This window comes from Pan troglodytes, chromosome 1 (genome assembly GCF_028858775.2).
Source record: "Pan troglodytes isolate AG18354 chromosome 1, NHGRI_mPanTro3-v2.0_pri, whole genome shotgun sequence".
Lineage (NCBI taxonomy): Eukaryota > Metazoa > Chordata > Mammalia > Primates > Hominidae > Pan > Pan troglodytes.
The window spans coordinates 223,483,146-223,501,576 of NC_072398.2; the positions used below are offsets into that span (position 1 = coordinate 223,483,146).

General features: G+C 41.2%; 1 protein-coding gene and 1 non-coding gene across 14 annotated transcripts in view; both read left to right on the forward strand.

Annotated features, from left to right (window-relative positions):
* RERE (arginine-glutamic acid dipeptide repeats) overlaps positions 1 to 18,431 on the forward strand; it is a 464,385-nt gene that overhangs the window by 294,652 nt on the left and 151,302 nt on the right. For 12 of the 13 annotated variants that reach the window (XM_001159509.7, XM_009447680.5, XM_054662477.2 and 9 more), the window contains one exon: positions 17,492 to 17,540. In XM_001159509.7, coding sequence (XP_001159509.2) covers positions 17,492 to 17,540 — 49 coding nt within the window. Of the gene's footprint in view, positions 1 to 555; positions 748 to 17,491; positions 17,541 to 18,431 lie in introns of those variants that run through there. The other variant, XM_009447687.5, reaches the window with a different exon arrangement.
* Positions 14,263 to 14,387, forward strand: LOC112207383 (small nucleolar RNA SNORA77). Its single transcript, XR_002941812.1, has one exon. It is a non-coding gene; the product is annotated as a small nucleolar RNA SNORA77 (small nucleolar RNA).

Consider the following 18,431-nt stretch of genomic DNA (forward strand, 5'->3'; position numbering starts at 1 on the left):
TTTACCCTGATTGTTTGGTCTTTTTCAAAATGTTTAGAGTTTCAAAAAGAAATTTGTGAAGTTGCTTCTCTTAAGTAGCTACTACTATGTTTTTAAATGTGTTGCAGTATTTCTGTTAGTTGATCTTGTGTGTAGTCATTCATATCTGTCTTTTGATTCTATTTCTTGGCGATCTTGCTTTTTAAAATCACCATTTACCTTAAAAAAAAAAAAAAGACAAAACTTGCTGTTGTGTTGACAGAGCAGAGAGCATTTAACTGACGCTCCTCCGTGGCTTGGCTTGCTGAGTTCCTGACAGCAGGGCATTTAACTGAAGCCTCTCCATGGCTGGGCTCGCTCAGTTCCCTGCTGTTGGCTGTCTTGGATCCCCTTTCTAAGGCCCCACTTCCCTGCACACTAGCTTGGTGTGCAGGGAGAAGCTGCAGAGTCTGTTGGCTGGGCTTTATTTACGGAAACAGCAGGGTTGAGATTGATTGCGTCGTGGAGAGACAGTGTGTGGATGAGGGAGGGTCACAGCACATGCTCAGTCCTGTCAGAGTGAGGGGAAGTTTCTGCGTTCTGCGTGAAGGCTTAGGTCATAGCACAAGCTCAGTGAAAGCTCTATGAGGTCTCTGAGACTGCATGTGCCTCCATTTTGAGTTGTTAGTGAGAAAAGGGCAGAGTTTTAGCAGAAAGTAAAGGTTCAGGAATCCAGCTAGACTCACCAGAGCCCGTGTTAGTCATGGATGATCCATTCAGCCCCTGCAGGTAGGCTATCTTCCCCTGGCCTCACCGAAACAGTGATGGGTTTTGCTGCTCTTTCTCACTTCTGAAGGTGTTTATGAATCATTTCATCATTCATAGTGCATGTTCCTGAGAGCCTTTAATTCAGCCCTGGCTGGCCATGTAGGTGGTATTGTGAAGCGTAAAATCAGAACTAAGAATGGGGACTACCGGAGAGGCATTCAGCAGATGTAGAATGTGAAGCTTTGCGGGTCCCTCTGTCCCTGTCCTCTTCCCCTTACCTCTTCGGCTCGTAGTATAATCTTAACCTCAGTCGTGCTGGGTGTGTGTTGCCAAGCTTGTTTGCCTTCAAGACCTGCAGAGCAAGCCTGCAGGCCGCCCCCTTGCCTTGTGGCTAGTATGGAATGCCTGGGCCGCAGAGCAGCTCTGTTTGGATGTTTTAGGAAGGATGGTAGGTGGGCAGCTATTGGTTGCTTTGAAGGTGGGTGGAACCTTGTTTTGATTGAGAGCCTGTTTGCCAGAGCAAATTATAATTTTTGTGATCTTTTTCTGAAGTCTGACATATGCAGGGAACAGTTGTGAATTATGATTGCAACAATAACACCTTAAAATTGATTTTTTTAAAAATGAAAGGTTATGTCACATCAGTTTTTACTTAGTCTCTTGCCTTCAAAAGGAAGCAGACGCATCTTCCTTTTAGAGCTTATGGAAAATTCTTTGGCAATTAAAAAAAGTATGCATTGACTTTTGTGTTAGAAATTGAAGTTTAGGTATTTTGTTTATTTTTGTATCTGTTTTAGAATTGGATAGCATTTTTTGCATATGTGTATGTTGTCATGTGACTTGGAATTCTATTCTCTTAAATGGAGTAAAAAGAGTAGTTGGTGCTGAGAAGGCAGTCATTGACAAGGCCTCATTTCGTACCCACTGCTTGATAGCCAGACACTAGTTTCTTCTACCCAGGGGAAGTTGTGCTTTTGGGGTGTCCTGTTGCAGAGCAGGTTCAGACAGATGGCTTTCACCGTGGTTTATTTAGGGAGCCAGTCAGAATAAGATTTAGGACAAATTGAATTCTTACCCAAGTAGATATTAAATGAAGTTTTTGAATTATACTGTTTGCTCCTTTTTGTTTCCACTCCTTTTTCTTCTGATAAAGGTTAGAAAAAATTTGAATGCCACCTAAATTTTATGCATTTGTGAGGATGGAAGAAAGCATACAATATAGAAGAATGTGCAACTGAAAAACCCTCATAGGAAGGAGAAGAAATTTACTATGCATTGATACAAGGAGAAATTCCTTGTGTAAGCTCTTAGTGGTGTAGTGTGAATTTGGAGTGTTGCATGGTCAACTCTTTCCAGGGAGGCCCTTGATTTTAGTGGAAAGTTTTTAGGAAGGCTAATGTTGGTGAATTCTAGTCACTGAAAATATTACTGAAGTATAATCTGTATTCTTACAGATTCAATTTTGGGATTGCAACTAAGGAGATGAATTGTAGAAGGATAATTTAGGGTGTGCGTTTATTATTTTTGTGATCAATTTTTTCACCCATGTGAGGGCTTTCTTCCCATTGTGACCATATTTATTTGGGCATTGCACTGGGGAGTTTTGGGGAGGTACCCCATACCATATAATGTTGCTTCTGGAACTTGCCTTATTTTACTCTGTTTAAAAGCACCATTGCTCTTCCTTCCTGCTTCTTTTAATAAAAGTATCCCTTTAATAGACGAGAGGAACTGGACACTGCACCACTTTCTGTCATGCACTTGTGGGATCTGGGCAGGACTCACATTTCATGCTCAAGGAACAAACTCATTGTTTGAGTCAGGAGAATATTGCCTTTCTGTTCTAGATCTTTACCTCTTCTGAAACTTTCTTTACAGTTAACAAATAAAAATGTGAACAGGAAGCTGTGCTCACAGCCGAATCAGCTCTGGATCAGGTTCCTGCCACTGGTGTGGCTGGCCTGTGTGGGCCTAGTACAAATCTGCATTTGTGGAGCTTGGATGCCGCCATCTATTTGATGGTGAAGACTTGTGGTTGCTGACTGTGATCTGTGGATATTCTGTTGTTAAGAGTCGAATTTGTCTATGTTTCAAATCTAATAAACTAACTCATTAGAGTTACTTCTTGTGTGGTATGTATTTCTTCTATATTATCCTGTCTGGGAAAAATATTTTTTGGAATGCTAAAGGCTTGCTTCAGGGCTTCTGTGCTTGTCTGGTGGAGGAGGTGAGGGAACAGCACATGGGAAGTTACTCTGGTGGTTGATGAAGTCTTTGGTCTGTGTAGCTTGAACATGGAAAAGATGCTAGTTTGTTTCATTTTGGCTTATGGTTCTGCTTCTGTTGCGCTTGAGAATATCAGGAAATGTTGGGAATATAGCAAGTAGATGTTTCAAAAAAATAGAGAAGTTCACAAAGTTATTATCTTATTAGTTGTTCTTATCATTGTAATAGAATCTTGAATTCGAATCTGAGGGAGCCTCACATTTAAAGCGTTCCTCTGTCAACATAAGTTTTGCAGTCTGTCTTTGGTTGAAAGCTAGAATGAACTTGATTGTGTTTAATTGACATGTCACTTTTTTTTCTTTTTCTTTTTGAGATAGGTTCTCACGCTGTCACCCAGGCTGGATGGAGTGCAGTGGTGTGATCTCAGCTCACTGCAGCCTCGACCTCCCTGGGGACCTCCCTAGGCTAAGGTGATTCTCCTGCCTCAGCCTCCCACATAGCTGGGACTACAGGTGGGCGCCACCACACCTGGCTAATTTTTTGTATTTTCTGTAGAGAAGGGATTTCACCTTGTTGCCCAGGCTGGTCTTAAACTTCTGGCCTCAAGCAATCCATGCTGCCTTGGCCTCCCAAAGTGCCAGGATTACAGGCCAGTGTGCCTGGCCTGACACTTCATTCTTTTTTTTTTTTCTTCTTCTTTTTTTTTTTTTGAGACGGAGTCTCGCTCTTGTTGCCCAGGCTGGAGTATGATGGTGCGATCTCAGCTCACTGCAACCTCCGCCTCCTGGGTTCAAGCGATTTGCCTGCCTCAGCCTCCTGAGTAGCTAGGATTGCAAGCATCTGCCACCATGCCTGGCTAATTTTTGTATTTTTTAGTAGAGACGGGGTTTCACCATATTGGCCAGGCTGGTCTCAAACTCCTGACCTTGGGTGATCTGCCTGCCTCAGCCTCCCAAAGTGCTGGGATTATAGGTGTGAGCCGCCCTGCCCGGCTGACACTTCATTCTTAATCTGCTTTTCACTTCTTCCTTGACTCTTGGCTACTGTGTTAATTTACGAATTAGAAGACTCTAATATATCTAAGACCAGATGTCTGTGATTCTCTAGTTGTTCTTTTTTCCTGATTCTTTTCCTTCTGAATTTGTTTTCTTTTCCATTTTACTTTGTGTATTCATTTATTCAACATATTCATACCAAAGACGCATTTGCCAGGTACTTTTTGTTTGTTACTGAACCGAGTTGTCTTCCACCAGAAAACCGTGTATTCTAAGACTGTAAGATAAATGTCTGACAGGATGAGGGAGAAGGTAGAAAATAATAGCTAAAGGAATATTTTAGATGGTGTGTACATTCACAAATCTTCTCCTAAATAAGCACAGATAATTAGTTATTATCTCTTCTGAGCAGTTTCTGATAGGGGCATGCCTGTATTCCTGCCACTGTGGGTGATAAAGCATGAGTCTGATTTATTTTTCTTTTTGGTCTAATGAGACTCATGCTTGAATGTACTTTTAAAACAATTCTGAAAGATAACTGATCTCATATTGTATACTCTATGATACTTTGAGTCTAAGGTAAAGCACTTAATTCAACTGGGAAAATTAGAGATTATTTCTATCAAACTTCTTTGAGCTACACATTTATTTGTGATTATTTGATTTTTTTCCCTATTGGACATCAAGCTTTTGGGGCAGGGGCCAAGTCTATTCTTACGGTCTCCATTTCTAGTAGAGTACCTGGCAAATGGGTCTTTGGTATGAATATGTTGAATAAATGAATGCATCATCTGTGGTAAGAGGAAAGGCTAGATTTGGAGCCAGGTAGTGTGGTTCAGATTCCACCTAATAAGTGACATTGGGCAAGCGGTGACATTCGACAGGTTCCTTCCCTCCTCTGAGCTTCATTTTTCTCATGGGTAATCTGGAAATAAATATTTCTTACAGTTTTTGTAAAGATTAGATGAAAACAACTTGGAAGTGCTTGGCACATAGTTGCTTAGTACATTATTGTTATTAATTCGCAGGTCAAATGTACAGTCTCAAGCTCATGTAGATATGATTATCTCAACAACAACATATATTTTTAAATTTTTAATTAAAAAAAAATAGGCATGCAGGTCTCACTTTGTTGCCTGGGTTGGTCTTGAACTCCTGGCCTCAAACTAGCTTCCTGTCTTGGCCTCCCAAAATAGTAGGATTATAGGCATGAGCCACTGTGCCTGGCCAACATCTTTTTATTTTTATTTTAAATAGCCTGTTCAACTAAGACAATGCTAGGGATTGTTTTAGGAATTACACTAATTATTAACCACCAGTATGTTTAATAACTATTTACTGATCCACTTTCTTCTTACTCTCTTTGAGTGTTTATGTTTTTCTTTATACATCTTGGAGTTCTTTTTTTTTTTTTTTTTTTTTTTTTAAAAAGAAGCTCTACTTCCATAATTTATAATATTGGGTGTGTTCAGCATTAAACATTTCCTGCCACTTTCTCACTTACACACACTAGGTGCATGTGTGTGTGTTAGTTATTGCCTGTTTGTGTTCTCTTCCTTCTATATTCATACCACTGCAGCGAGGAGGAATAAGGCAATTGTCATGTTTTTTTATAACATTTCCCTGAGGGGACAAAGAAACCTTTAGACGTGTTGTAGACATGCTTGCTTGGTCCAAAGTCCCTTTTTTTTTCTGGAGGTGCTTCATTCAGCTTTGTTATACAGTTTGATTTCAATATGCAGAAAGCTAGCACCATCTTGGGTCAGGAGAGCAGCTTAATCTACAGCGACTGCTGCTTTGTAAGTGGGTTTCGGTCATAGTGGCTTTTTTTTTTTTTAAGTTTTTTGGCTGAATCTCCGTGTGTGTGCAGGCAGCTTTGTTAGGCCGCAGCCCCTAAACTTTGCCGCAGGCCATTACAGTAAAGTTCCCTAGGAGCCTGTGGTGGAATGTTGTTTTATGACGTTGCCAGATACATGGTAGGTTACCACGTAATGGAGAAGAGAGAGAAGGCAGATAAGAAATTTAGACAACAGAGCAAAGTCACTATAGCACTTTGAAACTGGATCTTTCTCACCTGTTAAATTTTTTGACCAGTTTTTTTCCTGACATTACTCATACATTATTGTGTGTGGAGGCCATATTTACTGCATCTTACCAGCATGGAAATTCTTATTATTCTTCAGGCAATGCCAAATTTCTAGTTCTGGACCCTGGATTATATTTAGGAGGACCCTGTGGGAGAGCTGCCTGTGTGGCCTGGAGTCTTCTTCAGTAATTAACTCAGTGTGACCCCTTAAAAGAGCACTTTTCTTTCCTCAGGCCTTGATTTCTTCTATTAAGCTAGAAGATTGGATCAATGGCCTCTCAGGAACTTTCCACAGAGAAAATTTAGAATTTTATGATTTTGGATTTTGGACAAGTTCTTGTGTTGGCCTTTGTATTTATTTGTGTGTGAATATGGAAGTGGTAACTTTAAGTTGACTAAATCTCTTTGTCTTTTCATTTGTATTTGTTTTTAGTTTTATTTTTGATTGAATAATGAATTTTGTTCCTGTTAGGCAGTTTAATCAAACCTACGTTTAAGTTAATTTTGCTTGGAGGGCTGGCTTTCTGTCACGGGGACTTCACTAGCTAAGCTTTGCAGCAGAGCCCTTACTTGCTGTCTGTGGCTAAGCAGTAGTTGAGTTAGAATATTGGAGTCATTTATTTATTAAAAATGTATCTAGTAAGAGCCAGTGAGTTCTGCATTATGGTGACCAAAATCAGTCTTAGTTCTTACCCGCATGTACTTCCAGTCTAGAGGGCAAGACAGCCATTCAAAGAAATAACTACACAAAATAAATATAAAATCCTGACTGTGATATGGGTGGAAGGAGAGGTAAGTGGTACTTCGGGAACTCATAATAGCAGGATTAGCTTCCATTCTCACTTATTGCCACTATATAGAGTTTAGTAATATTAATGACCCCTAAGCAATAGGTACTATGTCTAGTTCTTTCCATAAATCATCTTTTATTTTTATAGCAACCTTGCATAATAACATTATCAACTTCATATCATAGATGAGGAAACTAAGGAATTAGATTTAATTGGGTCCTCAAAATCACACTTAGAGCAAACAAAACCTGGGTACTGAAACTTATTTTTAAAATTTTATTAGCGACAGGGTCTTGCTCTGTTGCCCAGGCTGGAGTGCAGTGGCATGATCATAGCTCACTGCAACCTCAAAACTCCTGGGCTCAAGTGATCCTCTTGTGTCAGCCTCCCAACTAGCTGGGACTGCAGGTGCATTTTACCATGCCTGGCTAATTTTTAATTTTTGTTGTTTTTGTTGTTTGGTTGGTTGGTTGGGTTTTTTGTTTGTTTGTTTGTTTGTTTGCAGAGACTAGGTCTTGCTATGTTGCCTAGGCTGGTCCTGAACTCCTGGGCACAAGGGACCCACCCACCTTGGCCACCCAAAGTGCTGGGATTACACACATGAGCCAGCCACCACGCCTGGCCTGATACTAAAATTTTAATTCAGGTTCATTTAATTCTGAAGACCATGCTCTTTCCCTGCTTTTGAACATCTAGACTCAGGTGTGGGTGTGACAGCGTCATGGGAGATCCTAATAGGAAGTACAATGATGTTTCTTTTCATGTTTGTTTATTTGTTTATTTATTGCTGTTTCTTAAGGAGCAGGGCTAACCCACAGAAAGTGTGCCCAGAGTCGGCCAGCACAATGATTTTATTCAGATTTATGGAAATTTTTCTCTAAAAATGAATGGGAATATATGATGGGATAGAATACAACATTCGCATGGCTTTTTAAGATACTATGTTAGATTTTAAAAAGAAATTTCAGACTTGTTCAGGGCAGCTTTGAAGTATGTGTTCATGCTGGGGAAAATTGAGAAACCCAGCATATTGCACTAGTCTTCCTTCTTAATCCTCGCTTTCACTCCTACCTCACAATCCATCTAAAAAAGTGATTCTGATAAATTGCCTTTTGGTTTTCTTAAAATGTAGTGTATTTTGTTCTGGACCCACAGACTTCTTCTGTGGTCATTTTCTAAATGTGCACTAAGTAGCGTTTCTAAGATCTTCATTCTGTTGATGCCATGTCAGTCTTCCTGCTCAATTTAATACCCTGTGGAAAAGATAAGAATGTCTGCTGTGTGATATTTACCATCTGAAGGACAGGGAGAGAGATTTCTCAGTGATCTCATTCATACATGACTCCAGCCACAGAACAAGGGTCTGACTTGAGCCTTTTCTGTCCCAGCACCTTGGGAATGGGCCACAGGCTACACGACTGTTATGACCCAAGGCTTGGGGAGGGGCTGAATGAGGGGGTCAGCTCTTGCCCTTAGTTGCTTCATGGTGGTGCCTTCTGTTCATGTGTTCTTCCCATATCTGTATCCTCCTCCCTCATCTTCCCTTGTAGAATCAAGTGCCTATCTTAAGCAGTCACCGTGATCACATAGAGATCTTTGGGCGTCTTTGGTGAATGTTCACAGAACATTGCCTTCCTGCCCCTTCCCCTTTCTTCAGGGTGAAGAAGTGGCCGCATCATGTTCTGGGCCAAGCCTCTGGGTTGGGCTGGGATCCTGCATCTAGCAGGCATGCTCTTCTCACAGACCCTCCCTTTGCCTGCCATCGCCACCTCCATCTCCTCTGCAAAGATGCTTCTCCCTTTTTGATATTCATTTACAGGCTCCCTGCTCCTTTCTGTCCATTCCCTGTTTACTTCTTAGACTAAAACGTTTCCATGGTAACAGGTTACTTTTCAAAGGGAACATCTTGTCATTTTATTTAATCCACTGCAGCTGAAGAGGACTGAAATATTAAGTTGTAGTTGCTATGGATACTGCTTTGTTACACTGGGGTTTTTTTGTATCAGATTTCATATACAATGACTTTCTGTTTTTTTAATACTTCAGGAATAAAAACAACAACTTACCATTATTGTTGTAATTTGGCTTCTGGAACTATTTTTTTCATATTCTAAAACAAAGATTTGTAGAATAATGCAGGCTGAACTTAAGTTGTTTTGAAAAACATATTATTTACATTAGCTACACAGAGAAATTCGTTCTTTTGCTGGGAATGATAGTGACACTTCTTAATTCGGTTTTTGTAATATGATTCACAGTATAAAGATGTCTCCAAGATGATGAATCCACAGCAGAAATCCTTAGTAAACATAACGAAAAAATAAATATGTCACTTGGAGTTAATTTCTTGAATCTCATTGCCAATAAGCTGTGGCCCTCTTTCTTCAGTTACTGGTTCAGCTGTGTACAGTGTAATTTGAGGTTGATCTGTTTGTCCTTTAATCAGCTTTTCTCATGTCTGGTGTTCTTTCTGATTTCCCATCTGCCTGTAGTATATCCCCCTCTTCATTTGACTTTTTTAAAACTTTAAATTTTTTGGATTCACAGGAAGTTGCAAAGATACCACAGAGTGGTCTCATCTTTTGTAACTGTAATACGATACCAAAACCAGGAAACTGGCATTAGTAGATTGTGTGCGTGTAGTTCTGTGCCATTTTATCACATGGATAGCTTTGTGTAACCACCACAACAATGAAGAGACAGAGCTATTCATCACTACAAAGCTCTCCCTTTGTGGTCACACCCTCGGCCTCCCTCCCTCTCCCCACCATCTCTAACACCTGGCAATCACGAATCTGTCTCCATTTCTGTAATTTTGTCATTTCAAGAGTATTATATAAATTGGCCTCTAACTTTGATAGGTTTTTCTCTTTCATCATGACTTTCAAACTTAAAAAAATTATTTTGATCATTTTGTCTTGCTTGGGTGTTTGAAATAAACATAGAACCAAAATAGGGAAAGGGATATGGATTCTCATCATTCTGTTTGTAATTAATTGTGTGATTTTGGTTCAGTAACTTAATCATTCTGCCATATGGGAGTGTGATTGAGAGCTCTGACTTTGGAGTCAGCTGACCTTGAGTAGGATTCCTGATTTCTCCACTTATTTGCTGTTTAATCTTGGGCAACTGCGTAACATCTCTTGGCTTCAGTGACCTGACCTGTACACTTACTACAATAGCACCTATCTTACAGGGTCGCCTGTAAGATTAGATAAGAAAATAAATGGAAATTGCTTACCTTGCAATGCCTGGTACATAGTAAATGTTCAATGGATATATTAGTTGCTTTATTACTGTTAAAATTAGTATTGTTATTATTATTACCTATGGAGATACTGCCTCATAGAGTTGTCGTGGAATAATGAAATAATATATGCCCAGCATAGAAAGCACTTAGTAATTGATAGCTAGTATTATTATTTTGCTTGTGTTTGTTATGTAACTATAATACACCTAGATTTTTTTTTTTTTTTTTTTTCCTCTGAGAGAGTCTTGCTCCGTCCCCCAGGCTGGAGTACACTGGCGGGATCTCGGCTCTCTGCAGCCTCCATCTCCTGGGTTTGAGCAATTTTTCTGCCTCAGCATCTTAAGTAGCCGGGATTATAGGCGCCCACTACTGCACCCACTACCACACTTGGCTAATTTTGTATTTTTAGGGGTGGGGCTTCTCCATATTGGCCAGGCTGTTTTGGAACTCCTGACCTCGGGTAACCTGCCCACCTCGGCCTCCCAAAGTGCTGGGATTACAGGCACGAGCCACCGCACCCGGCCTACACCTAGATTTAAGATAACGTATGTGAAAACTCTTAAGATGAGGATAAAGATAGATGTGTGTGTATGTTGCATTATTCTGGACATTACTTGCATCTTTGGTTTCTTAATTCATACAGTAGTATCCTTTATATGTCTTGGCTAGGATTCATACTGCCTTTGGTCTGGATTTTTCTTCCGAAGTTGATGACCACCCTGGCTTTGACTAGACCTACTTTGTTAATTCAGCAGCATTGTACATCCAAGCAGAAACCTCTTTAGTAGCTATGTTTTGTTGTCGTTGTTGTTGTTTGTTTGTTTTTTGAGACAGTCTTGCTCTGTCACTCAGGCTGGGGTGTAGTAGCATGATCTTGGCTCACTGCAACCGCTGCCTCCCAGACTCAAGCAATTCTCCTGCCTCAGCCTCCTGAGTAGCTGGGACTACAGGCGCCTACCACCACGCCCGGCTAATTTTTGTATTTTTAGTAGTGTGGGGTTTCACCATGTTGTCCAGGCTGGTCTTGAACTCCTGACGTCAGGTGACTTGCCTGCCTCAGGTGAGCCACCACGCCCGGCCTGTTTGTTTTTTTAAAGACAGTCTAGCTCTGTTTTGCCCAGGCTGGAGTGCAGTGGTGTGATCATAGCTCACTGCAGCCTCAAACTCCAGAGCTCAAGTGATTCTCCTGGCTCAGCCTCCTGAGTAGGTGGGATTATAGGTGCGTGCCACCGTGACCAGCTAATTAAAAAAACATTTTTTATAAAGCCTATTGCCCAGGCTGGTCTCAAACTCCTGAGCTCAAGCTGTCCTCTTGCCTCAGCGTCCCAGAGTGCTGGGATTCCAGGTGTGCACCACCACGTGTAGTGCTGTGTTGCTTTGAACACAGGATAGAAAGACACCTGAATTTCTGTGAATAGCAATACTAACATGTCTGTTAATATCAAAACATTAATTAAATGCCTTAATACCTAGAAATGAGATAATACTGTAGAGCACCTAGGACAGATAGTAAGTGCTGAAATGTTAGCTACTGTTGTTATTAATCAAAGAAGAAAGCTGGCATCTTCTAGATGAATTTTAGCCTCCAGCACTTTCTGAAGTTCAGAATGTGCCATAATCAGTGCTTCTCAGAGCTTAGCTTGTGGACCTCATTATTATTATTATTATTTCTCTTTTCTTTTCTTTCTTTTTTTTTTGAGGCGGAGTTTCATTCTTTTTTTGCCCAGGCTGGAGTGCAATGGTGTGACCTCAGCTCACTGTAACCTCTGCCTCCCGGGTTCAAGCAGTTCTCCTGCCTGAGCCTCCCGAGTAGCTAGGATTCAGGCACACACCACCCGGTATGGCTAATTTTGTGTTTTTAGTAGGGATGGGGTTTCACCATGTTGACTAGGCTGGTTTCGAACTCCTGACCTCAGGTGATCCACCTGCCTCGGCCTCCCAAAATGCTGTGATTACAGGCGTGAGCCACCTCGCCCAGCCTATTATTATTTTTTAATCCCAAGACTTGGCTTCCCGACTTAAAAGTCTTCCGCCCTATACCAAAAGACAGTGATTGTCTTGAGGAGAAGCCTTGGTTCCGTCGAGACATTTGAGTTAGAAGCGAAGCTAGCCACTTTTTTCATGGAATATCAGTTACTCTTTGAAAGAACAACTGACAGACAAACTGTGGTCATTCATACGTGGGCATTTGGCAGAAACTTTCTTGAAGATGAATTAAGTGAGCTTGTTATTTCAAGGAAAACACTGATACTACTTGACAAGGCTAAGATTTGAACTTTCAAGTAAAAATTAGAATTTCGAAAAGCTTGTACTCACCACTCTGAGCCTGACAGCTTCTCTACACTGAAAGGCATTTCTTATGAGATAGGTGATATTAATATGATTTTTTAAAAATGCTGTATAAAGAACTGGTTGATATTTGAAAGATCTGCAGAACTGAGTAAACTGACATTCTCTATAAAACCAATGCCTGACATTACAAAATCACATCTGAGTAGAAGATCCATTCATTCAAAGGCAAGACAGACCAATGGATTTCAGAGTAGCACAGTCAAAAGACTATTGATAGGCTTTTAGATTCACCTTGTGTACACATCTTTAAGAAATGATTACTTGTTGAGTTTTTGTTTTGTTTTGTTTTTGAGACAGAGTTTCGCTCTTGTTGCCCAGGCTGGAGTACAATGGCACGATGTTGGCTCACTGCAACCTCTGCCTCCCAGGTTCAAGCAATTCTGCTGCCTCAGGCTCCTGAGTATCTGGGATTACAAGCATGCAACACCACACCCGGCTAATTTTTTGTATTTTTAGTTGAGACAGGGTTTTACTATGTTGGCCAGGCTGGTCTCGAACTCTTGACCTCAAGTGATCCTCCCACCTCGGCCCCCCAGGGTGCCGGGAACTTGTTGAGTTTTTGGTGTAGTATCAAAAAGGCTATATTCTTCCCTTTTCTAGTTACATCGCTGTGTTAGGCTGTATTATCTTCATATAATTTAACCACAACAATATATTGCAGCAGATTGAATTCAAAAGTAGATAGGAGAATCTAGCTGTCTTTTCTATTAAGTCAAATATTAATGAGATTTGCAAAAACATAAAATAATGCCTCACTTTTTACTAAAGGTTTCTGCTTAAATGCAATTACTTTTTATAAGAATATGCATATTGTTATGTAATGGGCTTATTGCTATTTTTAAATCAATATTTTGAAAGTTTTCAAAAATTTAGATTTCTTGGGATGTTCAGTAATTTTTATTTTTATTTTTTGTAATAAGCTTTATTTCTGTTTTGTCCAAGGCTTGGGAGAGGGGTCCAGGGTAGTGGCTGGAGGCGCTGCTTAGGCAGTAGCCCTGAACTTTGAGAGGGGCTCCTAAAAGTTTGCTGGGCTCTGTAGGCTCCTAGTGGTGCTTGAGGGTGAGTCTTTTGGAAGAAACATTTACCCAGCCCAGCCTGGGGAGGTTGGTCTGGTAGTCGCCGATCTTGTTGTTGAGTTTCACCTCCTCATCTAGGAAGTGGCTCTCCGGAAGTCACAGAGATGGGGGTCTGTGCAGGCAGAACCCAGGGCCTAAAGATCGAGGATCTGGTTCAGATTCTTCCCCAGAGCCATGGTGGCTTCCATGGAACCCAGGGTTTTTACCCCCACTCATTTTGAGATGGCTTCTCCACATCCTGGAAATGGGTGCCACTGCCACACACACATCTTCAAGAGACACTCAGTGCCCTGAATCTTCTTGGCCGATTCGTGGAAGAAGTCACTCATGCCTCCCAGAGCTTGCGGGGTTGGTCAGCAGTGAGGAGCTAACCACAAAAACAGTGGTGGCTGGTCCCAGAAGCAGGAGATGGCCGAGAAGAAGGGTGCTGGAGGTTGCAAATGGAGAGGAGATTGGAGGGCAGTTGGAGGCTGGAACAGATGGAGTCCCAGGATATGTGCTGTTCAGACATTGTTTGAAACAAGAGACAGATTCTGGGACCACAAAGACACACTCCAGTAATTATTAAGAGTGTAAAAGGGTACAGAGACCCTTTTAAAAGTTTGAGAAATGTTAAGTAAAAGACAAAATGTAGTCATTGCATCAAGATTGCAATTGATGATTAAGAGTGTTTCCTACAAGCTGTTGATACTGTCATGTTTAAATATCATTAATGAGTGAGGTGTGAACCACAAAAGTGCATTCAAGAAGGGAGCAGTTCACAGACTCACTTTGCACCTGGCTGCAGCCTCATGGGGGTGCTTTTTCCATGTGCCAGGGAAACATTCTGGGGTGTTGTGGCTGCCTGACCTATCAAGGGTGATGCAGCTGTCTGGGGATACAGGATAAAAAAAAAAAAGAAAAAGAAAAAAGAGAGGAGAGCAGTGCGGCAGCAGGGGAGGGATACTTAGTTCAGTAAGGAGGATTCTGATTGCTCGGTGGATCCAGATACAGCTGGATGCTGGCACTTCCCCACCATGTGTACTTCTTGTCTTTCACCTTCAGGTCATATTCTGACAGTTTTTCTGTCAGCTGCATCAAGCTTTCTCTAAGGTGGTGTGTTGCTATCTACCTCTTTATATCTTGGACCTAAAAAGTACTTTTGCCATTTATTCTATATTCTGTAACTCTTGCATATAGTAGGCTAATGCCATTGTCTGCACCTCAGATCCTACCTGCTCAAAAAGAACTTTGTTGTATTCCTTGCTATAGAACCCTGATATTTAAAAGTTACATACAATTTAAAAATACTTTTGTTGCAAAGAGGGATTTTTAAATAAGCTTTTAAGAAGTTTCCTTATTTTATCTTGGTTTTCATGTTATAGCCTACTTATTAGTACTCTTCCCTGTTATAAACTTAAACAATTTTCAAGTCTCTTAAGATGGCCCAATACATTTTTTTGTCTCATTTGTATTATTAGTTTAATAATAATTATCTGCATCCTATTTTTATGGAAATACGTGAGATATAAGTAGTTCTAGTCAATAGGGTATTTGGGAGTTTGTTTCATTACCATGGTACATTGGGTTTTTTTAAGCTAAATATGATGATAAATTGGCTTATTAAAATAAAAATGGGGTTGGGCAGTGAGTGCGGTGGCTCATGTCTGTAATTCCAGCGCTTTGGGAGGCTGAGGTGGGGGTGCCTTTGAGCCCAGGGTTTTGAGAACAGACTGGGCAACATAGCAAGACCTCATCTCCAAAATAAAATAAAAATCAAGCAGGAATGTTTTTTCTGGAATTATCAAGGACTTAACAGGGTAGCCATGATATAGAAATGATATCCAACCACTGGAGAACTCCAGAGTAACAGACCTTCTGGAAGAACCCAAAGGTTGAGCTGCAGGCAGAAGTTACTGAATGGGCTGTGGCTGAAGGTTTCTGAAATGATACATTCTGGCTAGACCTACTTGTAGGCAAGAAAGCATTTGGAAAGTATTTAGAGCTTTTGGCAGCTTGTTTTGCTCACAGCTAGTTAGAAAATAGAAAAGGACAAGTTGGAAGGGAAATAGTGGTAACACTGACTGCTTGCTTGTTTTTCTTAAAGAAGCACTCGTGATTAAAATAACTTGTGGCTGATTTGATTCCTTTACATACCTCCTAAAACAGCTTCTTCCATTTCCTGCATAAACCTATGAGAACAATCCATCTTTTAGCTTCGTTTTTCCACATACATTCTCCTAATGAAGAAATGAAGATGACTTGTGTGATGAAGTCAGCCCACATGCAAGCATTTCCCTGTCACCGCCCCTCCCTTTCAGCTTGCCACCTCTGCATGCTTTCATTTCTACTTGGAAAGTCCTCTTTTTTTTCCCTGCTGCTAGGCGTATTATCTCCTTCTGTGTCTTCTCTTGAAGCCGCCTCATGTTGGTACCTCCCCTTCACATTTTTGTACTGTGTCTTTTGAAGTTTCTTATGTTGATGAATACGGGCATCGGCCTGTTCTGGTGTTTTGGTGCAGATGCTGCCTCGCCAGCTGGAGGCTTGTAAGATTCTTGATGACGGGGCCCCCACATTTCTTCTTCTTCCTCTTCTTCGTCTCCTCCTCCTCCTCCTTGTCTTCCTCCTCCCTTTCTCCCCTTCTTCCTCCTCTTCTTTTTTTCTTCCTTTGTCACATTTACCACCACCTTTGCCCAAGCAAGATTCTTCATGAGAAAATGATTGGATTAAAAGAAGAAAGTACTGGGCCCAGGTGCCCTAAAGGAAATGATAGCTTTCCAAAATGCATTTTTAACAATTTCAAACACAGTGGGTATGGGTATCAGATCCATGAGAGAAAAACAAGAGCATGTGCCTCCTTTTAGGCCATCTTCTTTGACACTGTTTTGTTTGTTGCCTTTTTTATAGACAGGGTCATGCCCTGTTGTCCAGGTTGGAGTGCAGTGGTGCGAACATGGCTCACTGCAGCCTTGACCTCCCAGCTCAAGCGATCCTCTTGAGTAACTGGGTCTACAGGCGTGCGCCACCATGCCCAGCTGATTTTTAATTTCCTTGTAGAGATGGCGTCACTCTGTGTTGCCCAGGCTGGTTTTAAACTTCTGGGCTCAAGCGATCCTCCCGCCTTAGCCTCCCAAAGTGCTAGAATTACAGGTGTGAGCCTCTGTACCTGTCCCTGTTTGTTGCTTTATCCCCAACACCTAGGACAATTCCTGGCTTATAGTAGGTACTTAAATATTTGTTGGATGGACGGACGGATGGATGGATGGATGGATGGATGGATGGATGGATCAGTATATGTCCTAGGATAAGTTTTCTTATTTGTATTTTATAAGGCTTATGGTAGGGCACCCTGAGATGTTTTGAAAGGAAGAAATGACTGACTGGAATTGTACTACAGGAATGTCCATCTCTCTGAGGCATGAAAGAATGATGTTATAGGGGCCAGGTGTGGTGGCTCGTGCTTGTAATCCCAGCACTTTGGGAAGCCGAGGCAGGCGGATCCCTTGAGAGTCAGGAGTTCGAGACCAGCCTGGCCGAACATGATGAAAACCCAAATTATTAAAATTACAAAATTTACTGAAATTTACTACTAAAATTACAAAAATTAGCCGGGCGTGGTGGTAGGCACCTGAAATCCTAGCTACTCTGGAGGCTGAGGCAGGAGAATCAATTGAACCCAAGAGGCGGAGGTTGCAGTGAGCCGAGATTGTGCCACTGCACTCCAGCCTGGGCGACAGAGTGAGACTCTGTCTCAAAAAAAGAACGATGATGTAGGAAGGTTCTCATGAAAGGAAGCTGCAGTTCTTAGGATTTTCGAAGGAAAAGGTTTTAGAGGTGCATGTGTGGTGGTGGGTGGTGTATGTATACAGAACATTAGCAGTAGTGGGGACGTTAATTCTTCCTCAGTTTTTCCTCATTTATTTGAAGAGAATTACTTTTTTTGAAAAATGTGTGAATGTTTATGTCAAAACTATATTGCGCTAACTTAATCTGCTCTATTTCTGTTCCAGGAGGCTGAACAGTACCCAGGGGGAGATTCGTGTCGGTCCTAGTCATCAGGTGAAGTTCATGTTCATAGCTTCCTTAATAGGTTTTTGTTTCTTATTACTCTGCTGGCACTTTATTCTGTTGAGCAGCATCTTAGAATGTTGTTATTGCTATCGGGAATTTTATATAAATACAGAGGTTTCCCCCCCGCCCCCCAGATCACCACATACATTTACCAACTCCCATTTTTAAGTGCAAAGTTCAGTAGTTAAGTACATTAATATTGTTGTATAGCCATCACCGTCATCTATCTCCAGAACTCTTTCTATCTTGCAAAACTGAAATTCTATACCCATAAACAGTAACTCCATTTCTCTTCTGCAGCATTGGCAATCACCATTCTCCTTCCTCTCTCTGTTTTTGACTGTTCTGCCTCATAAAAGTACCTCATGTGAATGGAATCATACAGTATTTGTCTTTTTGTGCCTGATTTATTTCACTCAGCATAATGTCCTCATGGTTCATCCGTGTTAATAGCATGTGTCAGAATTTCTATCCTTTTTAAGGCTAAATGACCCATTGTATGTACGTATCACTGTTTATCCATTCATCCGTTGATGAACACTTGATCACATATTTTTATTTAAAACATTTTTAAAGCCAGGCACAATAGCTCATGCCTGTAATCCCAGCACTTTGGGAGGTTGAGGCGGGCAGATCACTTGAGGTCAGGAGTTCGAGACCAGCTTGGCCAACATGGCAAATCCCATTTCTACTAAAAATACAAAAATTAGCCGGGCGTGGTGGCAGGCGCCTATAATCCCAGCTTCTTGGGAGGCTGTGGCAGGAAAATCACTTGAACCCCGGAGGCGGAGGTTGCAGTGAGCCAAGACTGTGGCCACTGGACTCCAGTCTGGGCAACAGAGCAAGACTGTCTCAAAAAAAAAAAAAAAAAAAGATAAA